General features: G+C 44.4%; 2 protein-coding genes and 1 non-coding gene across 3 annotated transcripts; 1 reads left to right on the top strand and 2 right to left on the bottom strand.

Moving 5' to 3' along the window:
• Positions 1–290: 290 nt before the first annotated feature.
• On the bottom strand, positions 291–7748 carry b4gat1 (beta-1,4-glucuronyltransferase 1). Its single transcript, XM_063186436.1, has 3 exons — positions 6509–7748; positions 6082–6300; positions 291–4555 (listed from the first exon to the last, which is right to left on the bottom strand). The coding sequence occupies exons 1-3, from the start codon at positions 7409–7411 to the stop codon at positions 4364–4366; spliced, it is 1314 nt and encodes a 437-aa protein (XP_063042506.1). The 5' UTR covers positions 7412–7748; the 3' UTR covers positions 291–4363.
• A 317-nt stretch (positions 7749–8065) lies between these two features.
• On the top strand, positions 8066–8147 carry trnas-gcu (transfer RNA serine (anticodon GCU)). Its single transcript has one exon. It is a non-coding gene; the product is annotated as a tRNA-Ser (tRNA).
• Positions 8148–9711: 1564 nt separating this feature from the next.
• Positions 9712–13511, bottom strand: pfdn2 (prefoldin subunit 2). Its single transcript, XM_063186435.1, has 3 exons — positions 13395–13511; positions 11847–12059; positions 9712–11066 (listed from the first exon to the last, which is right to left on the bottom strand). The coding sequence occupies exons 1-3, from the start codon at positions 13467–13469 to the stop codon at positions 10875–10877; spliced, it is 480 nt and encodes a 159-aa protein (XP_063042505.1). The 5' UTR covers positions 13470–13511; the 3' UTR covers positions 9712–10874.
• Between the last annotated feature and the right edge of the window lie 10 nt (positions 13512–13521).

The raw sequence follows: 13521 nt of genomic DNA, 5'->3' as shown, positions 1-13521 counted from the left end.
CAATTAAAGGAGTTAAGTCGGCATCAACTGGGCATGGCCGATGAAGCCTTTGGATGAAAGGTGAAGTCAAGTACCCTCAGAGCACTAACTTAAAAACATGCTACTTACTATTACTAGTACTGAACAGTTAAAAGTTTAACTTTGAACTGAGATGCGTCTATATTTGCATGAGGTGCAGATCTACTGCCCTCTGCAGGAACCTTTTGGAAATGTGCAGATGGGTGGTTTACTTTCTTCAAGGTGGACGGGTGTGTGTGTGTGTGATACGGACAGAATAATCACAACTGACATCAAGTCAAATGGTACCTTTTAATGAGAAATGAAACCAAGGCAAAAATTTAATCAACCAACTAACTACGGCAGATCATGTACTCCACCTCTTCAAATAGAAATAAAATCAACAACACATATCATTCAGCGAGAAAGTGAGATCATCTCTCTTGTATCTGTAGCACTCCACACACTCCAGCACTAGTAGTGTTACTGTGAGAAACACAGAAATGTAGTAATGGAGTTTTCTCAAGTGGTAAAACATGGCAACTTAAGGTAGGACACCATGGCTGAAAACACAATTTACATCAAAATATCAGTCTCTGGGTTTCAGCACAAAGCCATGGTTGAAGATATGCCACCTGTAAATTGCAGTCTTGAGAGAGTTGAAATGCTTTCAATGCAAGAAAAATGAATCCTCCAAACAATGCTGTGGTAGAAGACATTGACCTTATACAAAGTGTGCAGTTTCAGTCAGTTTTGTTTCATAGTACACAGAGCATGGTAATCAACTCAATAAATAGCAAAACCATGACACAAAGAAAATATGTGATCTAGTGTTAACAGCAGTTAAGTCATTATTACCCATAATACAATATCATAAGGAGGGCAGGTTTCCTCCTTTTAAATACTGCAAACCAAGAAAACGTAATTGCAAGTCTCATACATGCACAAGAATAGCCAACCCATTTCCCATGGGTTATGTTCTTGTTTAGTCGTGATATTTAAAGACAGAGAATAAAAGAAAAACACCACTCTGAGTCCAAAATAGTCAGTGCACCCAACAAAAAAGGAAATTCAGTACAAATTCCTCCGTTTGGGATTATATTTGTAGGCATTGGACATTTAAATTTAAAAAGTATTTTTTTAAAGATAAAGCAAGTCCTGGTCAGTTCTAGAGGTTAATGTCCAGCCCCCCATACTGCATATTATTAATAATGGCCAATATTACATGTACTGTGTGGGGAGCCATGACGCAATGAGTTAAGGCGCAGTACCATGAATCTAGGGAACCAGGTTCGATTCCAGCCCAAGGTCATTTCCAGATCCTTCCCTCCAGATGTATCTCTCCCAAGTTACCTCTCTCTCTCTCTCTCTCTCTCTCTCTCTCTCTCTCTCTCTCTCTCTCTCTCTCTCAGTAAAGACTAAAACCCCACATAAACTGCAAAAAATACGAAGAGCTTCATTGCAAAATGACATACATTTTGGAACATTTTGGGAAATTGACATTTTTGTATTGGGCATTGCATTTTATATAGGTTTAAGACACGTGTTGCCAAAATAAGTGAATGGCAAGAATTCACACATGGATGTAATGACATGTAAACAGTCATTTTTAATAATAAAATGCACGTCAAAAAATAGCATTCAAGTCATTTTGCAACAAAACTCTTCATACATTGACGCCGATGACACTGCAGTAGTGTTAGCTTTCATGAGGCACAGCAAGAACCTGCCATCATGGGCTCCAATAGGACAAGGGGTCGCCCAGGGATTCAAAAACGCTACTGAGGACCGTACATGGGTTTCTCGTTTACAAACATTCATGCTGTGAGGAGGAGCAATGTGCTAGGCAGCCAATCACATCAGCGCATCTTTTGAGTGACAGCATGCCGCGTCCAAACAATCTGAGGCTGCAGAGGCACCCTCAGCTGTGCGTGCAGCCCGTATGTTTGCATACAACAAGTGTGGGGAACCTCTTTCAGTCGAGGGGCCACATCAAATTCCTCCAAGAGCTGTTTAAGTCTTCCAAGGGCCATACTATGAGCACAAACCATAATTTCCCCCTGCACATAGGCCTACATTGAAGGCAGCCACCTTTACAACACACCCCACCTTCACTAGGTCCCCTGAAAATACAACTTAATTGTATTGCAAATGTAATTTCTAAGATTACTTTACAAAACAGGTCATATTTCATGTGAAGCTGCATTACATAAACTTATATCGGGGGCCAGATAAGACTGCCTCAAGGGCCGTTAATGGCACACCAGACATAGGTTCCCCACCCCTGGCATAAACCCCTGTGAAATGTGGCTGGGGTGTGGGATTTTCTTTCTCAAAAATCTCAAAAAAGACCATGTGATCGAAATGCTGTTCTGTCTCATGGATTAAATTGAATGGAAGGAGTTGAAGGAGAGACACCAACGTCTTCCTACAGGAAAGCTTTTCTTTCAAGGTTCCTTCAATGCCTTAGCAGACAGTGCAAGTAGCAATGTAATCTATGTTCTGCCTTTGCAAGGGTGATACCATCCATGTTCAATAAATAAAAATATAAATATACTGCATCCAGTCATAAATAGTGTTTCAAGTCACAAACATACAGCTGCGTTACCCTACTGTCCACGTGTTCATTGCCCATAATCTCCAAGATGAAGGGTCAAAGGGAGCATTTGTGTGTTACTTTTTGCAAGGACGAGTTTATTGTCCACAATGAACCTTTTTTTGTATTGTATCGAAAAGTAAAATGGCAGACAGACCTTTCTTGTGGTCTCTTGACAGACAACTTTTATGTTGGTCTGATGGGGGCATTATTGCCTTTCTTTAATACTGCTACATTTCAGAGGCTTTTTTTTTTTTTTTTTACAAAATGGCTAAGGTGTTTTCTCACTGGCTATTGAGGTTCTAATCCTTCAACATTCTAAAGCCCTATTCCGACAGGACTAGTTTAATGTGGGGACCTGGGGTAAAGTAAAAATAACCGGGAAATGTAGTCCTGTCCGAACGCGCCATGTCAGTGAAGATAGAGGAGTATGTCGGGTAAACTTCACTGCGAGTTTTACCTCCTGTAAAACGGTCCAGAGGAATTACCCCAGGTAATACTAATCCCGTCCGAATGAGACCCTTATGTAAAGATGTCTGGTTAAGTGCACGAAACATACAATATATCCAATCTCTCCCGGCTTGCAAACATTGCAGCCTTGCAGTAAACCGTTAGTTTTGTTTTAGGGAGTTGTTCCAAGCTGTGTTCGCTGTCAAAATCAGACAGCATGGTCAAACCCACTCTCCAAATGAAAGGACAAGCATGCAGACGCATTAGAATGGATTTCCATGGGTTAGTTAACCAACAGGCAATTATTAGAATTGTTCCGCGGGACCAAATACCTCCATGGATGCACAATAATGTGCTCAAAAATCAATAAAAATATTGTGGAGTTGGCACGCACATGACGACAAGTGCAGTCACAGGTGCGTGATGAGTAACCCCTCCTACTTTCTGTTCGTTTACCGAGATATTTCAATCCAGATAAATATTTCAATCCAGATAAAAATCACATTTCCCCACGTCCATACATTAAACAAGTCCCGTCGGAATAGGGCTTAAGACGATCTCTTTTTAAGAAATGAGAAGAACGGCCCATTGTTCTTAGCGCTGCAGACTCTTGAAATTACCAAGCGTAAAATACTGTTATTTTGATGGCAGGCTACAATAATGAAATCAGGATTTGTATTTCTGTGATTATTTACAAAAAATATCCACCTTTTCTGCTTAAGTCCCCTCAGTAAGAAAATGAGGCCGAGTGTCCTTCTCAGACTCAGTGGCATTTTGTTAAGAGTAACACTTTCAGTGGTCTTCAAGGTTTCTCTCAATTTGACTGCAGACTGGCCAGTAAAAAGCCTTCACAGTATAGTGAGTGTGTGTGTGGCTACAAGGGGTATGCATACACATGAAAGCACTCCATGGTCTAAGCATCAGGGTTATATGTTATCTGGGACTGACGTGAATCCTCATATTTCTGCCTTGTCAGTCTGTCTTTATTGGGCGGTCTTGGTGCGCGCATGTGTCATGAGCGTCTGGGTGAGTTTGTGGTACTTCTGTGTGTGTGTGTTTGTCTATGGTCAACAGCGTTGGGGTACTTAGTCTTGAGGCCCATCTTGTGTGTGTGTGTGTGGCCATCTATGTGTGTGTGTGTGTGTGTGTGTGTGTGTGTGTGTGTGTGTGTGTGTGTGTGTGTGTGTGTGTGTGTGTGTGTGTGTGTGTGTTTTCGTCAGCAGCGTCTGGGTGAGTTGGAGTAATTGGTCTTGAGGCCCTCTATGTGTGTTTCTGTGTGTGTTTCTGTGTGTGTGTGTATGTGTGTGTGTGTGTGCTTCGTCAGCAGCGTCTGGGTGAGTTGGGGTACTTGGTCTTGAGGCCCTCTTTAAAACTGCGGAACAGCACTCGGTTCCGTCGGTTCTCCTCGTCCTTGCGGCTGTGGAACTCTCCCTGCACCTTGAAGCCGAGGTGCACCACAAACGCCGAACTCAGCACCGAGAACCGGTAGCCCGCTATGTGGAGCTCACACGCCTGGGGAACGGGACAGGAGAAATAAGAAGAGCACAGCAATGAAGGAGGAGGAGGAGGAGGGAAAAGAGGACACACAATGTGGTGGTGAAGGAAAGGAGAGGTGGAGGAGAGGAGGAGAGACACCAAAGATGACAAGACAAAACCAGGACACAGTGAAGTGGAGCAGAGGAGAACAGACGATGAGAGTTCAGGAGAGGAGAGGATCGGGGAGGGGAGGGGAGATGAGGAAATAACAGGGGAGGAGATGCAGGGCTGGTTCTAGTCAATTTGGTGCCCTAGGCTAGCACCCCTCCTTGCTTTTGGTGGAATTAGAAATTGGCATGTGTAAACATGGTGTCATACATCTGATCGACCACAGTTGATCTACTACCTATTAAGTAAGGGTTAACGTTCGGCGAGAAGGTCGCTACCGTGGAATAGCAGCACGACAGAGAGAATCTTTAGACCCCGACGCGGAGCGGAGGGGTCTTGTTCTCTCTGAAGTGCTGCTATTCCACAAAGCGACCGACTCGCCGAAAGTTAACCCGCTTATTATATGGATATACTTAAATGATTCACACATGCGGGGACATTGCTTTAGACCTATTTAATGTTAAGATTGTTGCTGCTCAAAACAAAATAGTGCCGTTGTGGAACACCGCTAGGCAACAGCTAGGTAGGCTAGCCAGGACAACAGGTGTTGTCTATCACAGCAGCTGATTAGAGTGACAAAAGACCGACCACCTGCGGAGTGATATGAAACATTCGCTTTAGCCACTGACTTGTATACAAGCCAGTGGCTTTAGCAGTGAACGTCTTGTTGCCTTTGACAGCGGTAGCCAGGACAACGGGTGCTGTCTATCACAGCAGCTGATTAGAGTCTTGTTGAAAAGTCGCTTTAGCAGTGAAAAGTCTTGTTGCCATTGACAGCGGTCTGTTATAGACCAACCCGTCCGTTATCGAAAAATAACAGACGTCCGAACGTTGGGGAGCCCCGTTAAAATGAATGGAGCATTCGACAGATGACGTCACAACCATATAATAATTAATAATAATTGTCAATATACATACAATGCTTTATTTCGCTTAATGTTTTAATTCTGTGGGACTTGGCGCCCCCAAGACATTTGGCGCCCTAGGCGAAGAAAGACAGGAGGAATCCAGATGTGAGTGTGACAATAGAGAGAAACAGACAGATGCAGAAAGAGAGAGACAGAGAGAGAAGAGAGAGAGAAGAGGAGAACGCTTTCCAAAACATGCATGACCAGCCTTTCTTTACAATAGGTGTACGAGCAAGAAGTGTGGCACTACACGCTAAACCTTTCCTTTATTATGGTGCGCTATACAGTACGGTTTGAACCCTTTTACGGTGCATATTCGTGTGTGTTTCTGAGAGTGTATTGTTTGTGTCTATGGGGTACTTGATCTTGAGGCCCTCTCTTTGTGTGTGTGTGTGTGTGTGTGTGTGTGTGTGTGTGTGTGTGTGTGTGTGTGTGTGTGTGTGTGTTTCGTCAGCATGCCAGCACTGAACGACTCCTGCTCCTGACCTGGCTGATGCGGTTGAATCCGTACTGCCGGAAGTTCTCGTCGTAGAGCGGCACGGAGCGGTGGCCGATGTAGAAGGGCTCCCAGGGGTCGGCCCAGCTCAGCGTGTACGCCACGTCCAGCTGGCCCTGTGGCGCGTGCTGGTTCACCCAGCGCGAGTAGTTGGTGGGCATCTGGCAGCGCGGGCACAGCTCCTCGTAGAAGGGACGCACCTCACCCACCTGGCAAAGGCATCGAGTGTGTTAAACCAATCATATTAAACTCAACATTTCTATGCATTTTGCTGGTCAGGGGTAAAATGCAGGACTGAAATGTGATGGGATGCAATGCTGATTGTGTGCCCTGTACTGTGCTGTGCAATAGTCACAATGGCGAACATGGTAAACTTTCAATTAAGAAATTCTATTTTCGATTCCATTCATCACCCACCTGGTAGAGTTGCACCAGCTCTGGCTTGGTGGCGGGCAGCTTGCGCGTGTGCCGGATCTCGAAGGCGGGCAGCACAAACACCTCGTCCGAGCCCCCGCTGCCACCACCACCACCACCCAGCGCTATCCGTCTCCGTGCCAGCATGTCCACAAACTCCTGGTGCAGATCGGCGCTGGGCACCATGTCCACGTCGATGACCAGCAGGAAGGCGGCATCAGTGCCACTGCGCGCCACGTTGCGGAGCAGGTTGTTAGGGTAGGAGATGTTGCTGCCGATGGCATAGTTCTTATACTTGTCCCTGTGGGAGCCAAGCTTGGCAAACACCCCAGCGCAGTCCTCCAGGCCCGAGAAGTGCTCTCGGTCCTGTTCTGGGAAGCTGGCGGTCTCCTCTGACGGACAGACGAGGTGGAAGTCCACCAGGGCTTGGATGTGAGGGCAGAAGATGCTGAGGGCGTAGACTAGTGCTGTTGCGAACTTCACGTCTTGTCCGTGCGCGAATATGGCAATTGATAGCGGGTTCTTCCAGCGCTCCAACAGCGAGTCCAGGTGGTGGAGGTTATTGATGGTGGTGTGCGTCGCGAGGGCGAGCGTGTTCGACCCAGGCTTTTGATTGGTCGACACGTCGCTTTTCATCAAGTTTTTGTACACGCGATACTGCCCGCTGGCGTCGAATATGCCGCCCGTGGAGAGGGAGTAGCGGAGGTGCTCCTTTTTAGTGTTCTTCTCGTTCTGGTGGGCATTTCTCCTGCTGCCACCTCCCCCAAACAACTCGGAGTATTTGTAGCGCTGCTGCTTGCCGTGAAATCTCGACAGGAATGACAGATAGATCAGCTGGAGCAGCGCTACAATGATCAGTGCGCTGAGGACTACCTTGAAAATTGAGCATTTTTTCGAGAAATACATTCCAAAAACGTGTATTCTGGTTGATGTAACAACAGTGGTTAGCTGTTGTTATCGGTCTCTCTTACATGAAATAGAAACGTTGCAGTGTGGCGCATCAGAAAATAATAACAGCTAGCTTAGCTGGCTGCAGCTGTTCGTTGCAATGGGGATTGCTTGCCTTTGATGTTATCCACGTCGCATACATTACCGATTTGCACGTCGATTTGTCCACGGCACAGGAGAGACTGGAGTGGTCTTTTACACATTCACATTTAGTCCCCATGTCGATGAATAGCGACAGCTAACTATTATTATAACCATTGCAAACCAGCACAACGTTATGGTTACTCATGTACGACCATGGCTAGGAGGCGGAGACTGAGATGTGATGCCGGGTGCGTGCATGCGCGCCTACGTAGCCTACCGTAAATATCCGAAGAAATGGTTTTGTAGTAAAAACAACAGAGAAGAACAGACAAGGCGGGGGTTGAAAAGCTCTCCGTAATCAATGCTTTGCTGAGGAACATCTTTCCATATGACCACATTCCGTGCCTGTTTCTCACCTTACGCATACATCCGAATGGTCGGAAATGTGAACAATGACATAAAAGACCATAAACATATTTCAGTAACGGTTTTGCAAATATTACTGTGTCCCAGATTGCAACGCAACGTGACGAGGTGGCCGAGTGGTTAAGGCGATGGACTGCTAATCCATTGTGCTCTGCACGCGTGGGTTCGAATCCCATCCTCGTCGACAGATCTTTTTATTTTCGAGATTCAAAATATCTCAAATTGTGATTTTATAACATTTGCATTCACATGTGTCGTAGTGGAACATGCAAGCATAGCCTACAGAACGAGAAGAATGTCTGAGAAGAAGCAGAGCCCCAGAGCCGTAGGCCTATATAGAGACTCTGCAGAGCCCTATGAGCACGCGCCACCGTGTGGCAGCCTGCAGCACACACTACATTAATAATCGTACAAACGAAAAAACACCAAACTAAATGAAATACCTTCCATTACTAGCTCGTATGAATAAAGCAAATAGGCCTACTATTTTGAGATTCGACATAGGCCCCGCTTGCAGATGCTGGTTCTAGCGGACAGATTGCCTGTCGGGTTGCCCCCTGCAAGTTGCATGCAAAATCTCTGAAGTTCTCTCACTCAACACTCGAACCCACGACGACGCCTAAACTTATCTCTTGCAGAGAAAGCAAAGCGTACCAAATAAAGGGCAAACAGATCATTAAAATGTATACGTGACAATAAAAAATGGGTCTCCGATGCTTTCCCATCTTGCGTTCAAACCCGTTTTATTTTGTCTACAATTGCATACTGCTGACCAACCCCGGTTATATATATATTTTAAAACACCTGCAGTTAAACTTCGAAATGCCATTCATTACAATACACAACTACAGATAGGCAACTACCAGGTAGCCTAACTACTTGGTAGGCAGGCATAGTAATGCATTTAATTGCACAATATCCTAAAATCACACACTTACTTGGTGGTGGTTGTCGATGCTGGTGGAAAAACAAACTGGGCTCTTGGGACACCATTATGCAAGCTTGCGCCTGATTTCGCGTACACCTAAAACCTCATACTATAACCTATTTGTGCGCACATCAGAGACGGTATTTTCCTTGTGTCGAAAGCAGTGATTTTAGCTGTTCAATTTACAATGTTACCGGGTAAATGTATCGAACGGACTTCATTGCTGTCTCCTCAGGTGTGATGTTACAATAAACTTGCGCTGCTGCCTCCAGCTCTGCTCGCGCCGGTGTCCATCAGAAGTCCATGCAGCGCTGAGAAGGGTATTTGCCACCCCCTTTGGGCCATTGTCTGATATAACAGCTTTTGAGTAAGAATAACTCAATCCATTCGCCTTCCCAGTCATGCACACATTATGCATAGGCCTACTGTTTTTGTAGTGTTCTTCAACTAAATAGAAACACAACCAAGATCATATGAATACCAGTGATTACCTAGGTCTAGTTCCTTCACAAGTTAGTGTGACAGTTCTTCTTTTGTGAATGAAATTAAGCACCAGCTAGCTGGTGACACTTTATCCACTACTACACCATCAGCCAGATGTGAGGAATAACAACCCCTCTCCTGCCTCCAGATCACAGAACCTGCTTTGCAGTTGAAGGAGGTAGGTCTGCACACTGCCAATAAGCTCCAAAACATAAACTTTAGTATTTAAAAAGCAACGCTTCGATCACCCTGGATCTTCATCAGGCATATGGGTAACAAGAAGAAACGGCTTTGCAGACATAGGAATTACAAAAGGACAGACACTGACACACAGAAATGCTTTACGTCTTTTCTTTATAAATGAACACAAAAAGGCAAACATAAAAACGGTATCCTCCACAGATAGTTATTATTACATGGCAAGTGGTGCAATGTTACTGGCTGTGTTCACATCAAAAGTCAGTTCAGCCTGCAGATGCAAGTGTGTGTATGTTTTTTTCCTTCCTGTTGTGTGAATGGGTTTGTATGAAATTATCTGGCTGAGTGGCTCACTTCAAAGCAATGCATTTTGGACTTGAAATAGGATGCTTTTTGACAGAATATCACCATACATCCGAGTATGGCAATTACCAATACTCCAACTATGACAGCACTTCATGTTCACTTTGGAGTACACTATTAGCTTTCTACTGCACAAGGGAGAAGTGAAAGTCTCCCTCCACAACATGCATCATTGTTTAATTTTGACGTGGTGTATCGCATAACAGTTGTGACAAGGGGAAATGAATGTAAAAGGGTGATGACCTTGGCCAGGCAGAACTCTTGCATTGCATTCTGAATGTTGCTGTATCGTCTGGCTTCATATTATATTAATGTTTGAATAAGATTGCACATGTACACAAAAATGACGTTTTTAAATCCACAATGCATTGCTGAAAGCCAGCTACTGAACTAACCAATAGATTTCAAACATGCCCAGTTCTCCTTCAGTGCTACCAAAATGTTTGCAGTGCGCCACAAGATGGGTCATAGCCAAATATTTCAATGACTATCATGGAACGAGTTCAAAACTGAAGAGCGTTACAGTGAAACGTTGTGTATTCCTTTGTCAAATAACCCGTCCATCCACCTCAACCATACACTGAGCTGTATAGATTTGTGTTGATTTCAACTCAATATTTTATGGTGACTTAACTCAATACTTCCACAGCCACATGTCAGGCATTATAACAAGAGAAATTCCCACTACGTTGTACGATTTCCTTACAGAAAGGGAAAGCAAATCTAAGCAATTTGTTTGCATCAATGAAACATTTTTTGACCTCCCAAAATCCCCTCCCCCAACCTCCACAACAAATTACATCGTCACATCCATCCTGGCTTTTTAAGGTCACTCCTCTGCCATACTCTAACCACACGTGAGCCACATGTGGCCAAACTTTCTTGTTCTGCTCCACATGTCCAGGAGGTTTAAACATCTGAGCACATTTCCAGAGTCCGTTACGACACGAGCACCCCTGCGCCGGGCTTAGAACTGCCCGCGTCTCCGGCCTCCTTATTGGACGAGCTGCCTGCCCCTTTACTCTTGTCCTCCTCGCCGACCAATCGGATGTTGTACTTCTCCCGGTATTCCGTCAGCTCCCGCCCTTTGTTCTGCATCTGTGTGTTCAGCGACTCCAAGAGCTTGCCAATCTAAAAAAAAAACAGGAAGAACTATCATTAGGACAACATTGAACTACTGTAAGAGAGAAAAAGAGACAGCGAGTGTACAACTGCAATAGTGCCAAATGATACTACTGTAAGAGAGAAAAAGAGACAATGAGTGTACAACTGCAATAGTGCCAAATGATACATCTCAATTTTTATTCTGCAAGCGGTGAGAGTTAAAGGGGAAGTAAAAAAATAATTGCACAACTACAACAAATGACAGGAGACTTTTCGATTCACTATCTGCCATCCAATTTATTTGCCAAAAGTTGTCATGGACATTCGCCAAAAAACATGTGGAATGGAATGGTGTGTAGAAAATATTTATTTTCCCCAAATAACACTAATACATGTCGGACATGATTCCACCTGTTCTTTGGTGGTCTCAAGGAAGGACAGCCACTAACAATTATATTTACGTTTTAATCAGGGCTCTGAATTAACACCACGAACCGACCACATGCTGGAAAAAAGTCAGGGGTGAATACTTTGTTGCTTTTAATGCATTTTCCCATTGGCAACTACCAAAGTTGCTAACAGGCCAGACTTCTCTTTTGAGAAATGCACCCCAGTATGGCTTATAAAAAATAATACTTTCTAGACACTTTGACTGTGAGAGTGCACGTTTGGCAAGCAAGATTTCACATCTACCAGCCAAATTGGCAAACGATGAAAAAGGTTACTTTATAGCCCTGGATTTAATGATCAATTACCCATTATTACTAATGAGTTTCATCTTAAGTAATATTGCTGCCCTGATCTCACCTGTTCCTTGTTGCTCTCGAGCGCGGGCAGCACCTCCTTGACGGTGCGCTCCACCAGGACTCCGCCCATGAGCCGGAAGCACTTCCTGCCGGGGTCCACCTCCTTCAGCGTCTCGATGACCAGCCCGTGCTCGTTGATGTCCATCTCAAACTCCGCCGCCTTCGACGCCATGCTGCGCTGCTCCTGCCGCATGCGCTGGAAGTTGGACACCACCTACGGTACACACAGTCAGGGAGACAAACAGGCATATCAATAGACCAGTCACAACGCTCAATATTAGATTTAAAGAGAGATTGATCCCTGGATCAATAAGGAGGGTTTTTCGATCAGAGGGTTGCAGGTTCAAATCCCATTGAGAAAGCCACCCAACCAACATGGCTCCAGATTATAACCAAATACCCTGTAATAACTGTAATAGCTTTGCATAAAAGCGTCTGCTATGTGTAATACAATGAAATGTAATCCAACAGACAGATCTGCTTCATTGGTCATCACTTACACTTACACAAAAAGGACAACCAGCAGAAGTAAACACACTTAATACCTCAAGTGAAAATTGATATGACGGATATACCACTATTTTTTTTAAATTCTATTCAATTTCAACTATCATACTCAATATCTATGGGAACAACCTACATGTCACAAAAGGCGATGCAACAACCAGTGACAACACAATGGAGAAAAACACACATTATATAGACAATCTCTAATGCACTCTAATATGAACTCAATGCACATCTATTCTCTCACTTTATGCTGTTTTATTTCTTAGCCTACACTGTGTGGTTGTGTAAGGAATATATTTTGTCTGGTTGTGTTGACAATCTAATTTATGGACAACACAAGCCAATCAACTAATATTTATGCTGAGGTATGACCCCAGTCTCATAATGAAAATGACTATGCCGTATTTCAGCAAACCAATAATATTTATCACTGACACAGCGCCCTCTCGGCTACCATACAGATTCAGCCAGTCAGATGATCACAAAGGATTGGGAATAACGTTATTCGCTGTTATAATGTCTACAAATGACAGCAATTCCTTCCTTCCTGCACATGGGGACACGAATAGTGCCGTCTTCGCCCATCCTGCTGCGTTCAACTTCATTCCTTTTTCAGAAATGTGACGTCTTGAGCGAGCAGGGTGGCTAGCTAAATCTACAAGAGGCATTTGGCAATGCATGCATCCTAGACGCCTTCTAATGGGTGTGTGCTTCAGGCTAGCTATTCAGACTGGATAAGCGTAGCTGCATAATACTGAGAGCAGAGCAGTCCCACCACTACTGTAAACAAAAATAGCCATGTTTTTTTTAATTGGGACATTTTAGGAACGTGTCGATTTTTTGACAGCTTAGATAATCTCATTGAAGAGACGCTATGAGAAGTACCATTAGCTAACGGCAGTGGCCCTGGCGTGACACAGGCACCCATACAAGCTTGCCAGGTATCCTCAAGAAATTGAGGTCCGCTATGGACACCAAGCCAATAAAAGGTTACAATGCTTTCTCTATATTTATTCTAATACATATTTTACTGTATTACCTGCTCAGCAGACGGGCCAGACTGTTTACCTCCGCCACTTTTACTACCCGTGCTACTGCTACTGTTGGCTGCCATCTTGCAATCTGAGCCGCCCGTGGATCAGAAGGACCCAAATGATATCTCGTTG

The sequence above is a fragment of the Engraulis encrasicolus genome, chromosome 21, assembly GCF_034702125.1.
Source record: "Engraulis encrasicolus isolate BLACKSEA-1 chromosome 21, IST_EnEncr_1.0, whole genome shotgun sequence".
Classification (NCBI taxonomy): Eukaryota; Metazoa; Chordata; class Actinopteri; order Clupeiformes; family Engraulidae; genus Engraulis; species Engraulis encrasicolus.
Note: the sequence above shows the minus strand (reverse complement) of the source record. Positions and strands in the feature narration are given on the sequence as shown.

Coding starts and splice junctions, on each gene's coding strand:
- b4gat1 (XM_063186436.1), bottom strand. CDS start 7,411: ATGTATTTCTCGAAAAAATGCTCAATTTTCAAGGTAGTCCTCAGCGCA. Junction 6,301..6,508: donor AGCTGGTGCAACTCTACCAG/GTGGGTGATGAA, acceptor TGCCTTTGCCAG/GTGGGTGAGGTGCGTCCCTT. Junction 4,556..6,081: donor GATTCAACCGCATCAGCCAG/GTCAGGAGCAGG, acceptor CCCGTTCCCCAG/GCGTGTGAGCTCCACATAGC.
- pfdn2 (XM_063186435.1), bottom strand. CDS start 13,469: ATGGCAGCCAACAGTAGCAGTAGCACGGGTAGTAAAAGTGGCGGAGGT. Junction 12,060..13,394: donor CTGGCCCGTCTGCTGAGCAG/GTAATACAGTAA, acceptor TGTGTACCGTAG/GTGGTGTCCAACTTCCAGCG. Junction 11,067..11,846: donor TCGAGAGCAACAAGGAACAG/GTGAGATCAGGG, acceptor TTTTTTTTTTAG/ATTGGCAAGCTCTTGGAGTC.